The 17,102-nt window shown below is 41.1% G+C and overlaps 1 protein-coding gene across 1 annotated transcript; it reads right to left on the reverse strand.

The window, feature by feature from the left end:
- Positions 1-210: 210 nt before the first annotated feature.
- Positions 211-16,777, reverse strand: LOC123872603 (glucose dehydrogenase [FAD, quinone]-like). Its single transcript, XM_045916982.1, has 5 exons — positions 16,710-16,777; positions 9,169-9,287; positions 2,757-2,849; positions 2,475-2,605; positions 211-1,858 (listed from the first exon to the last, which is right to left on the reverse strand). The coding sequence occupies exons 1-5, from the start codon at positions 16,775-16,777 to the stop codon at positions 260-262; spliced, it is 2,010 nt and encodes a 669-aa protein (XP_045772938.1). The 3' UTR covers positions 211-259.
- Positions 16,778-17,102: the final 325 nt, after the last annotated feature.

Consider the following 17,102-nt stretch of genomic DNA (forward strand, 5'->3'; position numbering starts at 1 on the left):
TCATACAATTTTCATCCCCCTGGGGCCGTCATAAAAGGAACCTGTGTTTAGGTTGTGCGTTGATGGATCAGTCAGTCAGTCACACCAAGTCTTTTTAAATGACTGTTTAATGATAGTTTATGGGGTGTAATATTAGTTCATAGCCGCCATTATTGATTACGACGTCGTCAGTCATCGTCTACTTTGTCAAATCTCCAAAATGGAATTCTTCACTTTCTTGCTTCTGAATAATCTTCAACCAGTGAAGATCTACCTATTTTCAATGGAGGATTAGTTCTCGATCCTCTATGAGGAAGTCTGCCAGTCGCTCTCCGATCGCGATGATGGCAGCGGCGGTGTTGCCGCGCGGCACGTACGGCAGCACGGACGCGTCGGCCACGCGGAGGCGTCTGATGCCCATGACCTTCAGCCGCTCGTCGACGACTCTGCCCAGCGCCGCCGTGCCCACCGCGTGATGTACGGACTGAGTCATGTGCCGCGCGTAGCACTCCCAGTAACCCTCCTCCGGGAAATCGGGGCAACCGGGAAAACGACCCCGCACGACCGACGCGTTATACTTCTTATAGATTGGCGTTTCGACAATATGCTCCACGAACTTTAACGCCCGCACCATCTCCTCCACATCCCTCTCGTCGTCCAAATAGTTGGGCGTGATGGCCGGCGGCACCAGCGGGTCGGAGCTCGCCAGCCGCAACCGGCCTCGCGACTCGGGTTGAAGCAAGATCGGAGATACAACTACGAGACTGCTCTCCTCGTTCAAGGAGAACACCCTCTCGTAAACCTCGTCGCATTGAGAGAACATATGCCGCGCTATGGAGCGGGCGAAGCTTCCCAAACCCTTGTCCATGTAAGCGTGGATCAGCTGCAGGGTCGGCAGCTCGCACTCGGGCCGATCGTTCAGCAAGCGTCGCTGCGTGAAGTTGTAGCACGCGGTGTTGATGAACGTGGTGACGTCGGTGAGGCTGATGGACGCCATAGGGCCGCTCCGGGTGGCGAGCCACTGCACGGCTTGAAGACTCTTCTCTCCGAGGGTGGAAAACTGGAACGATGACTTATATTCATCGTCGACTTGAATGTAGGTAACTGGTAAGATGTGATCCGACATTCCCTCGCCGACCGGCAGGTCCGCTTTCACGGGGATACCGAACTCTTTCAAATGCTTCCTCGGTCCCACTCCCGAGAGCATCAGCAGTTGAGGCGTCGCGATGGCGCCTGCGCTCAACACTACTTCATGTTTTGAGAAAAAATGCAAAGTTTCATTGGGTTCCCTGAAGACTGTCACTCCCCTGGCGACGTTATTTTCATCGATGATGACTCCAGTGCATCTCGTGTTCTTGACTAATTTTAATTTATTTTTAACTCTCTTTTGTTCGAGATAGACTTTGCCGATGTTCACTCGTTCGCCTCCCGCCGTGTAGCCGAGCACTTGGGAGACTCCGATTTGGGAGTGAGCGTTCACGTCAGGATTGTACGGAACGCCGAGGGATCGGAGTCCTTTGACGATTCTCTCGTGCCACGGGTTCGAGGAGTCGCCGAAGTACCCGACGGGAACCACTCCGGACGTGTTGTGGTGGCGAGCCGAGGAGGCGGGCAGGCGATGAGAGTCGTAGAGGCCTTCGTACTTCAGGAAGTAGGGCTCGAGGTGTTCCCAGTTCCAGCCGGGGAGGTCGTAGTCGTAGTCCCTGGCGTTGCCGCGGGTGTACATCATGAAGTTGATGCCGGTGGAGCCGCCCACGCAGCGGCCGCGCGCGAAGCGGCACGCGCGCCCGTCGCTGCACAGGCAGGACTTGTTGTTGGGCCGCGTGGCGTAGTGCCAGTTGAGCGACGTGCCCGTCAGCCCCAACGTGGCTCCCGGCATCTGAAATTGCAAATATAATACTTATAACTTAATATACGGCCCCGATTTGATTTGCCTTGATGGTACGAGTATAGTGGTTAGTCAGAGTCGGATCAAAAAAGTTATTGGGCTTTTCTATCAAGAAACTCTAGCAATCGAGAAGTTGGCGGTGCTACGGTGCGGCCACGGAAAGTACACTATATGGCGCGGGTCCTGCATCTCTCTACGGCATTGTCATAGAATAGGTGAACAGAAATTGTGTTAGTGTTTGTGCACAATATTTCTTGTGCAGTTGGTTCATAATGGGTTACGATTACGAAGCTGAAATGGCAATGGGCCGGGCGCATTCGAAAAACCGATAGACGTTGGTCTCTCAAAGTACTGGCGACCTCGATCTCGACAGCGCAGGGTTGAAAAACCCTCCATGAGGTGGACAGACGAAATCAAGCGAGTTGCAGCTAGCTGTCCCAGGTGGCGTAAGTCTGGGCGGTGTGGAAGTCCCCACAAGAAACCTATGTCCAGCTGTGAAATAAAAATGGTTGAAAATGATGATGAGTTTGCTAGTCTCCGGTGAGATCGGCAGCTGTTGCTTAGGTCCGATCGGGAGGAAAGCGCAGTAAAGAGTGCAGCAGCGTACCTTGCTCATAAGGCCAGGCTCCCCGCCGGCCTCCAGCAGCAGCACGCGGCTGCCGGCCAGCGCCAGGCGCGCCGCCGCCGCGCTGCCGGCGGGGCCCGCGCCCACCACGATGTAGTCGAACTCCTCGCCATCTGCAACACCAATACAACCAGCTCAAGATAGCTAACCCAGCTTAAGGATCTGAAAGGCTTAAGGATAAGAAGGAGAAGACTATTCGGATCACAGCAGTCGCGGCCTTACAGCCGTAGGGATTAGTAGGTAACACCTGATATACAAACATACCAGTAACAGAGTCTCCGAAGAAGTGCTCGCTGCCGAAGTCCCGCAGTGTGGTGGCGCGCTGCGTCGCCCACACCGCCGCCAGCACCGTCAGCACTGTTGTACAAAAATACAATGTTAGTTTTTCTAAATTGTCTCACCAGACACACACTATGGCTGAGATCTATAGAGTGCACTTTAACTTTGCCCAGACTTAAGAAACTATTAAAACGAGACAGCGTTATACCGCTGGCATAGATCTGTCTCGTTTTAACTGACACTTAAGTGTAAGCAAAGTCGAAGTGCGTTGTATAGATTTCAATGTTCAACCTATGTCACCACTGCACCAGAGAGCTGGAAAGCAGTAAGAAATCTAATATTTCACCGTTTCAATCAAAGTGCTTCATGAAGCGACAACAAAGCGCCAACTCCGTCAAACTTTCCGCTAGAGATCCGCGGATTGTCGCTAACGAGTTTTTAAAAATATTCATTGAGCAATTTAGGTACAATAGGTAGAGCTTTATATTGATAAAACTTTATTAATTAAGATTTTTTTTTTAATTTACAGACTAGCGCTTGGCTGCAATTAACCATATTGGTTAAGACGTCGATAGCCTAGTGGTTAAAACGTCAGTCTTCTATTCAATGGATCGCGGGTTCGATTCCGGGCACGCACTTTTAACTTTTCGACGTTATGTTCGTTTTTAAATAAGTACCTACCTAATTGAAATTTATCAGTTTAAATTATTTGGTATTTACTGTTAAAGCAAACAGTAAATACCAAATAATTTAAAAAGTTTTTGAAACACCCCCGACTGCGGTTTGCGGCGCGCCATTTTGACTTTTTTGGAATTGAACTTACCTACACAGCGATACTAGCCGCTAGTGCTATCAAGACGAATCTATTGACGTATCCGTAGAATACCCACATCATTTATTTATCAAAATCCGTCGAGTCGTTTAGTACTTACGAGCGGAAATAGGAACGGACATACATACAGGTCAAACACATAAGCCTCCCTTTGGGCAGGCACCGCAGTCGGGTAAAAAATATTTCTTCTCCTTACTAAAGAAAAACGTCATGAGGTAACCTGCACGCCTGAGAGCCCTCCACAATGTTCTTATGGATGTGTTAGTAGATATACCTACTTACTAGTTTATTTCTCAATGTATTTGTATACAATATTAATAGTATCAGTAACCTGCTCTACTCAACTTATATTTGGTTGTGCAACAAAACCTGAACTCACATTTTGTATTGGAATTTTTCCTCAAACTGTAGTATTTTAGAGTAGATACCTACGTCGTGCAGTTCCGCGAACCTGCGGCGCCTTGAACTGTTAGGTCATCGCTTCCAGATGACTAAATAGCTACAAATCTGTTTTTCTAAACGATTTTAGGGTTCTGTGTCAAAAGAACCGAACCCTGAAAAGATAACTATTGACACTTTTCCATCATCAGGAAACTGGGTTTTCTCAATAACTAAGTAGTGTGCGAATTTGAAATTTTGGGGATGAGTGTCACATTATTGGGAAAAATAAATGCGAAAATGTGTCTGTCTGTATGATAGCTTTTCACGAACCAACGGTTTAACCGATTTTGATGAAATTTGGTACAACGTCAGCTTACATCCCGGGGACGGAGATAAGCTACTTTTTATCCCGGAAAATCAAAGAGGCACGGGATCCTTAAAACTTGAATCCACGCGGTCGTGGGCATCATCTGGTATATAAGTATTATACATAATATTATTACCCAACAATGTGATTCATTCTGTTGTACACAATTTGTAAACTAAAATGACACGTCTTAATATTATATTGCCATCCCTTTCATATTACTCCCTGCGGAAAATGGTAGCATTTTATTTTATTTCATTCAATATGTAGGAAGCCATCGGTATACAAAGAAATAGATAATGATTTTTCTGACATCTTATTTAAACTTAAGACTATTAATGCATATTACTACTAACAGGCTACTTCAACATGCGTAATCTAATTTAATCTACGGAACCCCCGCTAGTTCAAATCGCTCTTGCAGCATGCATGCTCTTTTCCGGTTTTATTATTCAAAACTGTCTACGTCAGTAACATGTTTACCATATTATAATCTGACCAAAAATGTTCATAATAGGATTAAAAACTAAGCTACGACGTTACAAAGAATAGGTCTAAGTAGTAAGTACCTATTTAATGTAGGTATAACCAAATACGTACGAGTATATACAAAGTAGGTTTGGCGTTTAAATACTTAGTACCTAATGATTATTTTAACTTAAATCAAGTAAAATATCAAGGCACCTTCTCAATTAATTGTATGCAATAAGCCCCAGGGCGGCTAGAAGAAAGAAAAACGCTTATTTTGTAAAGCAGGTTAAAAGTAGAAGCTTGAGTCCAAGACACCCATCACAACTTCCGTGTTATTCATTGATGCCCATACAAGTTGCCACAATGTTAGTATGTTTATATACTACTAAAACTGGTTTGCTACACGAGGTGTGGTAAACTATCAATATTATCACGCGATAAACGATATCGAGATCGTATCGTATGGAGAAAATTTTTCAAAAAAAATCGTCTTCAATAACCTGATGAACACTAAAAAAGTTAAAAATAATTTAATTTATTACCGAATATTATCATGTAGGTATACAAGAGTTAATCTAGTTCTATAATAACGTTTTTGGATTGGTTTTTTAATAGTCCTAATAATCCTGATAATAGTCCTAGTTGGCTAAATATTACCCCCGCCCGCCATACATTTTCTAACATTTTACGTTTATGATCTTATCAAATGCTAGTTTATAGAGTAGAAAGCTTATTTTTTGCTCTTTAGTTACCAGTAAAGTCTAGATTTTGTTTTACGCAGTCTGGGTTTTTAGTTTTTTTTAATATTTAATTTATTTCCTGGTTTTAGTGCAAAACTACGTAAAATCGGAATCGGTTGAGCCGTTGAGTTGTTATAACCGGACATACATTCATACATACACACATAGATACTTGTCAAACACATAACCCTCCTTTGGGCTTCGCCGCAGTCGGGTAAAAAATGAATTGAATTAAGTAGCTAACTTTTTTCATTGCAATCTTTGGTGTGAAAACCGCTCGAGGCGGCATCACAGAGAGGTCCTCAATTATCACAAAGGAGCGCAGGTGTTCCCTCTAAGTGGATTTATTCCCTCGCACTCCCGACTGCCTCCCTAATTGCTGTGAATCTGTGATTCCTTTGTGTTCGCGATTTCTATTCGACACGTTGGGCTTGTTCCACACCTCAAAAGGAAAAACGAAACCCTTATAGGATTACTTGTTGTCTCTCTGTCTGTCTGTTTTTCCGTCCGTCGTGTCTGTCGAGGAAACCTATAGGGTACTTCCCGTTGACCAGCACAGTACAGGTTAGCACAGTAAAGGAAAAAAACTGAAAACCGTGAATTTGTGGTTACATCACGAAAAAAAAATTAAAATGTGTTCATGAACAAATAGTTAGCATTTTCAATTTTCAACGTAAGATAACTTTAACACGTTGGGTATCATATGAAAGGGCTTTACCTGTACATTCTAAAACAGATTTTTATTTATTTTTATTAACCCTCGACCCAAAAAGAGGGGTGTTATAAGTTTGACGTGTGTATTATGCATCTGTGTATCTATCTGTGGCATCGTAGCTCCTAAACTAATGAACAGATTTAACTTTAGTGTTTTTTGTTAGAAAGATGGCTTGATCAAGAGTGTTCTTAGCTATAATAATCCAAGAAAATCAGTTCAGCCGTTTGAAAGTTATCAGCTTTTTTCTAGTTAAGTACTGTAACCTTCACTTGTCGGAGGTGTTATAAATTTTTAATTTACACGTCTTGCGCTTAAGATTTATCGTGTAAAATGTCGGAAAAATACCCGAGTACGGAACCCTCAGTGCGCCAGTCTGACTCACACTTGGCCGGGTTTTGTCATCGTATTGTCACTCTACAGTGTACACAAAATGCAACATGAGGTCCCGCATTGCCGGCGCAGAGCTACAACACAAATGAACATGACCTCTAGCCTGTAATTACTCTTGTGCGAAGCTTTTGCGCTATTTGTTTTTTTTTTTTCTTTTTCGAGAGCACAACCACCCTCCTGTTATCTGGCTTGCCTAGAGAATTTCAAAACACAGAAATGCTACTAATTAAGTTACCTAATTGAATTAATTTGTCTACGGTAACTTTACCTTATAGCGGTTAGCGATAGCCTAATGGTTAAGACGTCGGTCTTCTACATGGAGGTCCGAAGTTTGATACTGAGAATTTCTATAATTTCGAAGTTATGTGTGTTTTACGTTGTATACCGCCTACATCTAACTGCCTATTGTAGGTACTATCTGTTATTTACCTACAATTTTGCAAAAATAAACTTGATTTGATTTGATTCGCATTTCAGCGAGGAGCCACTTGTAATATGTTTTTAGAGATGAGGAAAAACGGACTATAATAAAAAGCATTTAATTAATTGAAGTCGGTTAAAAAGTTAGCAACCCAACAAAAATTATACATTCGACTCACGTTCAGAAGGATTCTGGTAAATACGGTCACAATTCAACATACACCAAATTACAGCGTTTATCCGCGAAGTGGGTAAACTCGAGCCGACATGATTGTGTGCGTGCGCGGAGCCAGGCCGGTGGTCCAAACCCCCTCGGTTTGGAAAACTACACCCTCTTTTGTATGATTAAGCTAAATCAAGCGATTGGCGATGGCATTTTTGCCACACGTCGCTAAATTAATCTACAAAGTGTTTCTTGGATCAGGCTTTACTTTGCGGAAGTCGATGCTATACAATGAACCACAAGCTTCGTTCGCTATAATGCGGTATGGTATAACGTGCAGCTTGCGATATGCACCGCCCACCCTGCTACTATTAAAGTAGACACCACACATTCAACGTACGTTTCACACCGAAACTAAAACATCCTAGGAGGTAATATACTCCACAATGCACACTTGCAAAGTCTTACTTTGCAATGATTATGCATTGTGGTTCCTTTTATGAAATGTTTATTTCATGTAAAACTCATGGCTCTTATGATAAAGTCAAGACTCTACCACCAATCGGTTCGGATATGGGATGTCTTTGCAGCTTTTCCCCAAACACTCACCATATTATTAATACCTTCAAGAGGAGAGTGAATAGGCGTCTTCCATGCAGGTGCGCTCATATATAATCTACCCAATTATATTGTACACTTAAGATATCTCCCTCTGAGTCTGTCCCTGGCCGCATTTGGGCAAAAAATGGCAAAACCACGGTCGAGATAAATTCGCCTCACAAAGGATAATAAATTACCAGAAAGGAGAGATTTCAAACTTGTTTGTTTGAGACAAACAGACATTTTTATAAAATAACAAAGATGCTTCCAAATTGAGATTTCTGCGAAACATCCCCTGGGAAACATACGGGGATGGAAATATTAAATTTGAAAAGGTATTACAATAATACGGGTCGTTCATTAACTAGCTACTTAGGTATTTTCATTTTGTTGGCATTCTGTATAATCTGGATAATTTTTCATAAAGATGAACCCCAATTTTAAAAGAGAAATGGAGTAGGTACTTGACGTTTTATTGTATAAAGTGTACCTACCTACCGACTGTACCAAATACTCGGTACTACCTGTACCGAGTATTTGGTTCATTAGTATAAATTGTACTTGTTTCAAACTAATTTTATCAATGAAAATCGAAAACATTGTTGTATAGAAGGTACTCGGAGCATGCCTGTTGTCTGTTGCAACCGTGCAGCTTGTAGTCAACATCAGCTCCTGTATTTCGAAGAGTCTGGTTGTGGTGCTACTGGTACATATATTGCTCGCTTTACTGTACCTACTACCTAGTACTTAGACTCCGTCCACATCATACCGATTTTTTGTCAGCAGAAAATTAAACATCCAGATTACAATATTGATACGTACACGTAGTGAAAAAGTTAGTCTATGATGAAAATCGGCGAAATTATTGGTCCATATAATTGGACGTACAAAATGTCCATCGGCTGAGGGCGGGCAGTGCATGACATGCATGGATGTATTTTTATGCATGATAGTTTTTAATTCATCATGCAAAATGTCGAAAAAAAACACCCAAGTACGGAACCCTCGCTGCGCGAGTCTGACCCGTACTAGGCCGGTTTTTTCTACTAGACTGCGCGGTATCGCAATTGTCTGCACTTCTATTATAGTAAGTAGTCGTAATTCCACAGTCTCGTACGAAGTGATTCGCTTCCTCGTTTCTAATACGCACTGCTAGAATATGGCAATTCCAGCTTCCATTTTCCTCGCTAGCTATATTAATAATAATTAGTACCTTCAAAAGAAAAGTGATTAGGCAGCTTTCGAGCAAACGTGCTCCACGTTACACTGCACTACTGTTTGGTATATACAAAACAAATGGGTAAGTATAGGCACGTACCAAGGGCCAGGATCTCGAGCAGTCCCCTGGCGCGGCCCTCGCCGCTGACTCCGCCGGCCAGCAGTCCCCCGCGGGCAGCGCGCCACCGCTCCAGCAGCTGTGCGCGCCTCCGCGACCACCTGCAAGCAACAACTGTCAGTACCCTTGCCAACGACGCAAGGAAGCACCCCCTTTGTCCCCTTTCCTCGCGGTGCGTGCCCGGAATCGAACACCCGACGACGACTCCCTGAATAGCTGAAGGCTGAGTCTCTGGGCTATCACTGCTATGTTACTTCTATGTAAAATAACACTCATGCATATTTTACGTGTGGAAAACTTACACGCATGGTACCTAACACAATGACTATAACTACTCAAATATTTAACAGGAAGTTATGTTAATAATCGGTGAAGGAAAACATCGTGAGGAAATCTGCATACCTCAGAGTTCTCGGCGGTGTGTGAAGTCTGGCAATCCGCACTTAGCCAGCTATGGCCGAAACCTTCTCATTCTGAGAGGGGACCCGTGCTCGGTAGTGAACCGGTGAGCCGGCTATGGGTTGATCATGATGACAAATGTCAGAGCAGAAATACTGAACGAACTAACATTGGAAAACCCTAAGGAAAACCTCGGTCAAATGCGAATCGTACCGAGGTACGTTTAGTTTTTTAATTTACATGGCAGCCATTCTAATTTTTTTTTACATGTTGTTATAGCGGTAATGCTGTGATAGCCTAGTGGTTAGAACGTCCGCCTCCTAATGGGAGGTCGGGGGTTCGAGCCCGGGCACGCACCTCTGACCTATCGGAGTTAATATATGCGTTTCAAGTAATGCTCTTGGTAAAGGAAAGCATCGTGAGGAAAGCTGCATGCCTGAGGGTTCTCCACAATGTTCTCGGCGGTGCGTAAAGTCTGCTAATCCGCACTTGGCAAGCGTGGTAGACTATGTCTAAACCCCTTCTCACTCTGAGAGGAGACCCGTGAACTGTAGTGAGCCGGCGATGGACGATCATGATGCTGGTGATGATAATAGCAGTTATAGATACATTTGTATACCTACTATATGAAAATTTCAACTCTCTACCTATTACGGTTCATGAGATAGGTACCTACAGTATGCCGATGGATAGACAGACAGATACACAGACGGACGGAGCCGGAATAGAGTCCCGTTGGCATTCTTCGGGTACGGAACCCTGAGATGCTCATGCATGAGGAAAGTGCGGAAAGGAAAACCTGTCAAACGTGAACTGTCGCCGTTAAGCCGGCTCCAGACGAGTGTAACGTGTAATGTAACACGAATTCTACGTGTGGACGGCACAAGAACATTTCATGTAACGCTCGCGCCGGCGCTCGCGCTGATCCATCAGCTGTCGGTTTTTTGCGCGAACACAAAGGCGCTTGCAGAGCTTATTTTGGAATTCAATAATAGATTCGCGTACACAGTTCGCTTTGAGCTCGTGTGCCGTCCACACTGTTGACGCTAAATTACAAGTAATCTTACATTACACGTTACACTCGTCTGGACTCGGCTTTAGATACAATATCGCACCTGCACGAGACGTTCAAGCGAATCTCGGCCTTGATCGTTGAATGTTGATCGTCGAATTAATTATTACGTAGCATTATTTTATAACAGGTCAATGGTATAGTGACAACCTGTATTCGATTACAGAACAGAATATTTATTTTTATCTAAAGATTTACTAGCGATTTTATGTACCTATACTTAAAACCTACGTAGATACATAACACAGTCACAGACCATGTAAACTCATCATAAAGTATAACTCAGCATGCATCACACTTTCTCTATCCATCCATACTAATATTATAAATGCGAAAGTGTGTCTGTCTGTCGAACTGCTACCTTTTCACGGTCCAACAGTTTAACCGATTTTGATGAAATTCGGTACAGAGTTAGCATACATCTCGGGAAAGGACATAGGCTTCTTTTTATCCCGGAAAATCAAAGAGTTCCCACGGGATTCATAAAAGCCTATCTGTTTGACCGATTTATGTGAAATTTGGTACGGAGGTAGTTTGCATTCCGGAAATTGACATTAGCAACTTTTTGTTCTGGAAAATCAAAGAGTTCCCAAGGGATTGAAAACAAAACTAAATCCACGCATACGAAATCGCGGGCATCATCTAATAATATTATAAAGGTGAAAGTAAAACGTAAGTGTGTATGTATGTTACTCTTTCACGCAAAAACTGAAAAGAATGGAGATATAGGCTACTTTTTATCCCGGAAAATCAAAGAGTTACCACGGGATTTTAAAATCTGTATCCACGCCAACGAAGTCGCGAGCATCAACTAGTAATATATAAATTCTGTAATACCTAGGTATGGTATAAAACGTGTTTGATAAAATCATATCTATACTAATAAATAAAATTGGAGTGTCTGTCTGTAATTTCGAAATAACTACCGCATATTAAGGTCATATGGTTATTTGAACGATACTGTAACCGAATCACACGTTTTTAAAATTTTTGTCTGTCTGTCTGTCTGTCTGTCTGTCTGTCTGTTTGAAAAGGCTAATCTTGGGAACGGCTGAACCGATTTTGACGGGATTTTCACAGACAAGTAGAGAATTGACCAGGGAGTAACATAGGCTACTTTTTTAACCGACTTTCAAAAAGGGAGTTGTGTTTTTCTACCTATGTACACCGAAATCTTCGAGATTTGTGAACCGATTTGCGTCATTTCTTTTTTAATCGATAGAGGAACTTTGCGACATTGTTTCATACAAAATTTGGAGTCCAACTCCTCAATCCTGATGCTGCAGGGGATCTGACCAATCCACGCGGGCGAAGCTGCGGGCATCAGCTAGTTATATATATGATGAGGTATCTACTAGGTAGGTATATAGACTCTTTCTTGTTTGCCAAACGTTCAAACTGTCCTTCGAGTTCATAGCAGAGTTTTACGAGTTCATAGGTAGGTACTTCATTTCCGCGATTAGCTGTTTGCAGGGTTGTCACATTGGAGTTTTTAACAAATTCATCATAATATCTCTCACTTATATTGATATGAGGCTCATTTTTAGGGTTGCTTACCCAAAGGGTAAAAACGGAGCCCTATTAATCTCTGCTGTCTGTCTGTTTATCAGTCTGTCCTGTGTGTCACAGAAATAAGTTGCAAACCTGAAATTTTGGTATTTGGTAGAGCGTTGACCCAAAATCAAATCTTGATTTAAAAATTCAGTTAAATTAGTTTTAAGGGGCACATGAAAAAGCAGTCGAAAATAATATTTTTTTCTTACTCTAGCATGTGGCATATTATTGTATAGAGTAGAAAACGAACACATTTTTTTATCTTAAAATATGAAGAAATGGGGTACCGTCAAAGTTTTCAGACCATTTTTGTGACGGGGGCTATCTCAAAAACTAAACTAGACAGGAATAGTATATTATGTATCATTATATATATATATTCTGTACCTACTTAAACAACAAATACTTACTGAAAATAACGATTGATAAAATAGTTTGTAAGCTGTGACCAAAGCGATTAAGTTATAATATTATATCGATATTGTGTGAATTATAATATACCTTACTTTACGTATAGAATAGTACATAATCCAAAGAACAATGACTCAAATTAGATTTTTAGAACAACAAGGTAATTTCGACCTAGCCAAAAAAGTTTATGGCTTGTGGTTATGTAATGCGACGTCATAATTGACCCAAGCCTCGATAGTTCAACGGACCAGGAGCGGACTGAACTCCGAAAGGTCGCCGGTTCAAGCTCCGCTCGTTGCATTATTGTTGCACTTACTTCTAGCACAAGCTGTACGCTTAGTTAGAGGGGAAAGGGGAATATTAGTCATCATGATAAACTTGGCTAATATTAGCTTACATTCTGGGGATATAGGCTACTTTTTAGCCTGGAAAATCAAAGAGTTCCCGCGGGATTCTTAAAGTCCCATCCGTTTAACCGATTTATGTGGGTACAGGGGTAGCTCGCGTCCCGAAAATTAACATTGGCTACTTTCTATCCCAGAAAAGCAAAAAATTCCCACGGGATTTTTAATAAAACCTAAATCCATGCGAACTCAGTCGCGGCCATCGTCTAGTTTCAGTAAATAAAAAAATCATAATGAAGTCATGGTAATTTTCCAAAAACTTGTTGGAATGTTTATATAATTGGTTCCACGAGTCAATGACAACAGTTGCGCCTATTCCAAACACGCATGCCATCCCGTTCCATACCTATTCCGTCAAGATGCCAACTTTGTACAACAACGTAAAAATTCTTAAAAACGTAGTCATACACAGTTGTAACTAGGAAAATATGTAGATAATATAAACAACAATGATGTGATGATGTAAACAACGTAATAATAAAGCCTCAACAGCTGGTATCGAGTATAAAGTGCTCTCAAAATGCATACTAGGGACCTATGAAGCAGTGAATCTATGTTATAATAAAACGGGTACAAATTAAATGCCCACCAAAATAATTTTTTAGAGCCATAGACTAAGCACCAAGTAAAATATGTAACTTCAAATAAAATAAACCCACTGTACACCGAGGTGCCTAAAGAACTACTTACGTTTTAAGTTCCAAAATAATTACATATTCCCTAATAAAACTAAGTATAACTGGACGATCCGTTACCTACATTAATAGGTATATACTTAATATATTTTGGAAATTATACTTGGAGGAAGAATAACTATCCATAATATGGGTACTTAGAGTTATTGTCTGACTGTGCTTCCATCATCCTAAAACTACAAACTAAGTATGTAAACGCAGCTTGGCATACTTACAGTTAATACTCCGGGATATATTATTATATAGGAATATAGGATAGCTTATATAATATTGAAAAACAATCGAATTTTCTCAATGTTACTCCATAATTCCGTCTTTGAGCAAATTTTTCGATATATTTTTAAAAGTTGTACTCTGTCAGATTGGTTTTATGTTTTGGTGAAGAACTGTTAGATATTTTTGGAGAAAAACGGAACTCCTCAATGAACAACAAGTCAATCGTGATCAGTTGAATGGGTTAGTAATATAACACCTTAAATACAAAGGGACAGTTTAATTTGTTCCCTTACAAACAGGTGATTTAGCGTTCCGGTACGATGCCGTACCCTTCCAGGTTAGCCCGCTTCCATCTTAGACTGTATCATCACTTACCATCAAGTGAGATTGCAGTCAAGATCTGACTTGTATCTGAATAAAAAAGTTTCGATTTCGGTAAAAATCTGGTAAGTAGCTAAACTTGTGAGTGGAATTCAATCTTTCAATACAGGTTTCATTATCATTGAGAACATTAATGAATGTGAGGAAGGTTAATATTCTAATAGGTAGGTATAACACATTCATTTGTCTATCATTGGCTCTGCGTGCGAAGTCGGTTCTACTAGTTTTCTAAATATAGCAAAAGAAATTAATATTTTAGCAATTCACTCCGTCTTCACTTCGTCCGTTTTTGCTGGTAAAGTGGCCGATGGTAAATAACGGTCGAAGCTTTTTTTAGGGTTCAGTATCTCAGGGAAAAAGGAACCCTTATTGGGTCACTTCTTTCTCTGTCTGTCTCTCTGTCGTGTCTGAGTCTCTGTCGTGACTCGGGAATCAAAACTTAAAGGGTACCTACTTTCCGTTGACCTAGAACCAGAGCAACTTGCAATGTCTTGTAACACGAGTAAAGGGAAAATCCGAAAACCTTGAATTTGAGGTTACATCACAAAAGAAATTAAAAAGTGGTGGTACGGAACCCTTCGTGTGTGAGTCCAACTCGCACTTGACCGGTTTTTTAGATTAATTTCTAGACATGCACTTGGCTGCAATCAGACCTGCTACGAAACGGACTAGAGGCAAATTAAGAATTATCTACCTACTAGCTGACGCCCGCGACTTCATCCGCGTGGATTTAGGTTTTTCGAAATCCCGTGGGAACTCTTTGGTTTTCCGGGATAAAAAGTAGCCTATGTGCTAATCCAAGATATTATCTATCTCCATTCCGAATTTCAGCCAAATCCGTCCAGTAGTTTTTGCGTGAAGGAGTAACAAACAAACATACACACACACACATACAAACTTTCGCCTTTATAATATTATCACACTAATAAATTATAATAAATTAGTGTGATAGTGTGATATACATAAATTCACAAACTAGCCCCCCTACAAACTACATAATATTAAGTAGATAATAAATATATCCTCCTCTGCGCCTATACCTACTACTTACAAACACGCAATTTTTGCATAGAAGCGCGCGACTATAGCTTTTAGAAGCTACGCAAGAACGGATAATCGTACGTCGCATTGGAGTTACCTACTTATTATATTTAAATATAGGAAATGTTATGCAAATTAATTTAAAAAAAATATTTTAGGATATATTTATTATTGAAAATATTACAATAAAAAATTGCTTTGCCAAAACCTGCCAAAACATAAATAAAGATAAATAAAATATGACAGTTACGTAAATGATATATATATTTTAATTATATAACTTATTTAATTTTTTTTTTCAGCATTAAAGGCTTTATTTATTTATTTATTTATTTATTTTATTTAATTTCAACGATACACTCAGGGCATCGATGTCTCGGGTCCACAGAACTACAAAAGAATAATATGTATTTAATGGCCGAATATTGTTATTTTGTGGGCGAACACAGAGAGCCACTCACACGTGAAAACATACGAGCACATCACTACTTGAGCATCGCGTCGTCAGTAGCGTCTATTGAGAGCAAAACTGGCATTATAACAAGCTCTCTGATCAAAGGACTAAGTGCGAAACGTTTAAAAACTTATTGCCGGAATAATACAATGCTATCTCAATTATAATTACATAATATAATTACAATAATACAAATTTATAAGTTACCTAATATTAATTATTGTATTAATTAATGTAACTTGTACTTATTATAATTTTAATTCTTGTAAGTTATTGTATTATTCCGGCAATAATTTTTTTATAACACAATAACTAGATTGAACGTACACAATCGGAAACTCGGCCAGGGTACAAATTCTAAAGGAATAGCGCGCCCGGATATCTACGCTTATAATTCCACTACGACACGTCATATTAAAAAAACAGTCAAGCGCTAGTTGGACTCGCACACGAAGGTTCCGTACATCGAACAAGAAATAACACTTTTTTTTTGTGATGTATACACAAATTCACGGTTTTCGTATTTTGCCCTTTACGTGTGCTATAAGACTTTGCTAACTGCCAAATTTCATGATCCTAGGTCAACGGGAAGTAGTTTATGGGTTTTAATTCTCGAGTCTTGACACACAAGACAGACAGAGCATGTTGCACCGATGACCAAACCGACAATGGCCGTCTTTCCCGCTCCATGTCAAGATCGTCCTTATGATCGTCCGTGACGATGTGGCCAAGGCATTTGAACTGCCTAACAACCCGAACCACTGTCCCGTTCAAAAACACTTCGGGAACTCACTCCAGACCCTTCCCTGCTTTAAAAATAAGCATTTCAGTCTTCAAGACATCGTACTTTAAGTCCAGTCAGTCTGTGAGAATTGGCATAATTCTCACAGACTGACTTTCTGAGACCTTTGCCCGACGGGCTAAGGAGCACCATGTCGTCCGCATAGCTCGGGTTGTTAATCATCGATATGGCAGCCGACTTCAGAGCTCCTCAGGCCGCCGACTAGGTCACTGAAAGAACTAAGAACTATGGGCGGGTGCTAACCTAGCTTTGTTGTACTCATACTTACCTACTATGAAACGAGGAAAAACGCTGACTCTTGCAGAGCAAATAAAAGAATTAATTTCATTCTTTCTCTCTGATCTGTCAAGCAAAAGAGTAAAGACCATATGAACAGACTGGAGAGTAGAGACCTATGTACCCGGTTTTCACCATGATCAATCAACTCGTCGCCGGCTCACTACTGAGACCAGCTCCAGGCTTAGGACATAATCCACCACACTGGCGT

This window comes from Maniola jurtina, chromosome 15, assembly GCF_905333055.1.
Source record: "Maniola jurtina chromosome 15, ilManJurt1.1, whole genome shotgun sequence".
Classification (NCBI taxonomy): Eukaryota; Metazoa; Arthropoda; class Insecta; order Lepidoptera; family Nymphalidae; genus Maniola; species Maniola jurtina.